The sequence below is a fragment of the Mesitornis unicolor genome, unplaced genomic scaffold (genome assembly GCF_000695765.1).
Source record: "Mesitornis unicolor isolate BGI_N332 unplaced genomic scaffold, ASM69576v1 scaffold33041, whole genome shotgun sequence".
NCBI lineage: Eukaryota > Metazoa > Chordata > Aves > Mesitornithiformes > Mesitornithidae > Mesitornis > Mesitornis unicolor.
The window spans coordinates 1-463 of NW_010162294.1; the positions used below are offsets into that span (position 1 = coordinate 1).

At 64.1% G+C, this 463-nt stretch overlaps 1 protein-coding gene across 1 annotated transcript in view; it reads right to left on the bottom strand.

Annotated features, from left to right (window-relative positions):
- Window positions 1-6: 6 nt before the first annotated feature.
- Window positions 7-463, bottom strand: part of LOC104547766 (integrator complex subunit 3) — a gene marked incomplete at both ends in the record, with an annotated part of 8,640 nt that continues 8,183 nt past the window's right edge. Inside the window, 2 exons of the mRNA XM_010193583.1 lie at window positions 7-127; window positions 240-359. Coding sequence (XP_010191885.1) covers window positions 7-127; window positions 240-359 — 241 coding nt within the window. The remainder of the gene's footprint in view (window positions 128-239; window positions 360-463) is intronic.

Here is a 463-nt window from a genome sequence, read left to right on the forward strand (position 1 = left end):
GCAGGCCAGCCGCACGTCGTCTTCCTGGCAGGCCTTCATGTCCATCATCAGACACGTGTGCAGGTCCCCCAGCTGCGTGGCCTGGGCGAAGGACTCGTACAGGTTCATCTTCCCGGCCGCGGCTTTGCTGCAAGCAGAGGCGCTGCGGTGAGAGCGGAGCCCACGGCGATGGCGCGGAGCCGTCTCTTGGAGGCAGCACGAGCCAAGGCGAAGCTCGGCCGCTTCCCCGCAATCCCTACCTGGCTTTTAAGTAGTAGAGGAGGTGGTAGCCGATCTTGGGCTGCTTCTGGTAGAGCTCCGACAGCAGATCCAGCAGCAGCGAGAAACCACTGTTATCTTCCTGCATCTGGCAGAGGTTCCTGGGGGGCACAGGATGGGGAGGGAGCCGTTACCTGCGATGCTGAGCACCAGCGCTCGGCCGACGATGGGGACCGGCAGGTTCAGGGGGAACCCACTCCCAGGG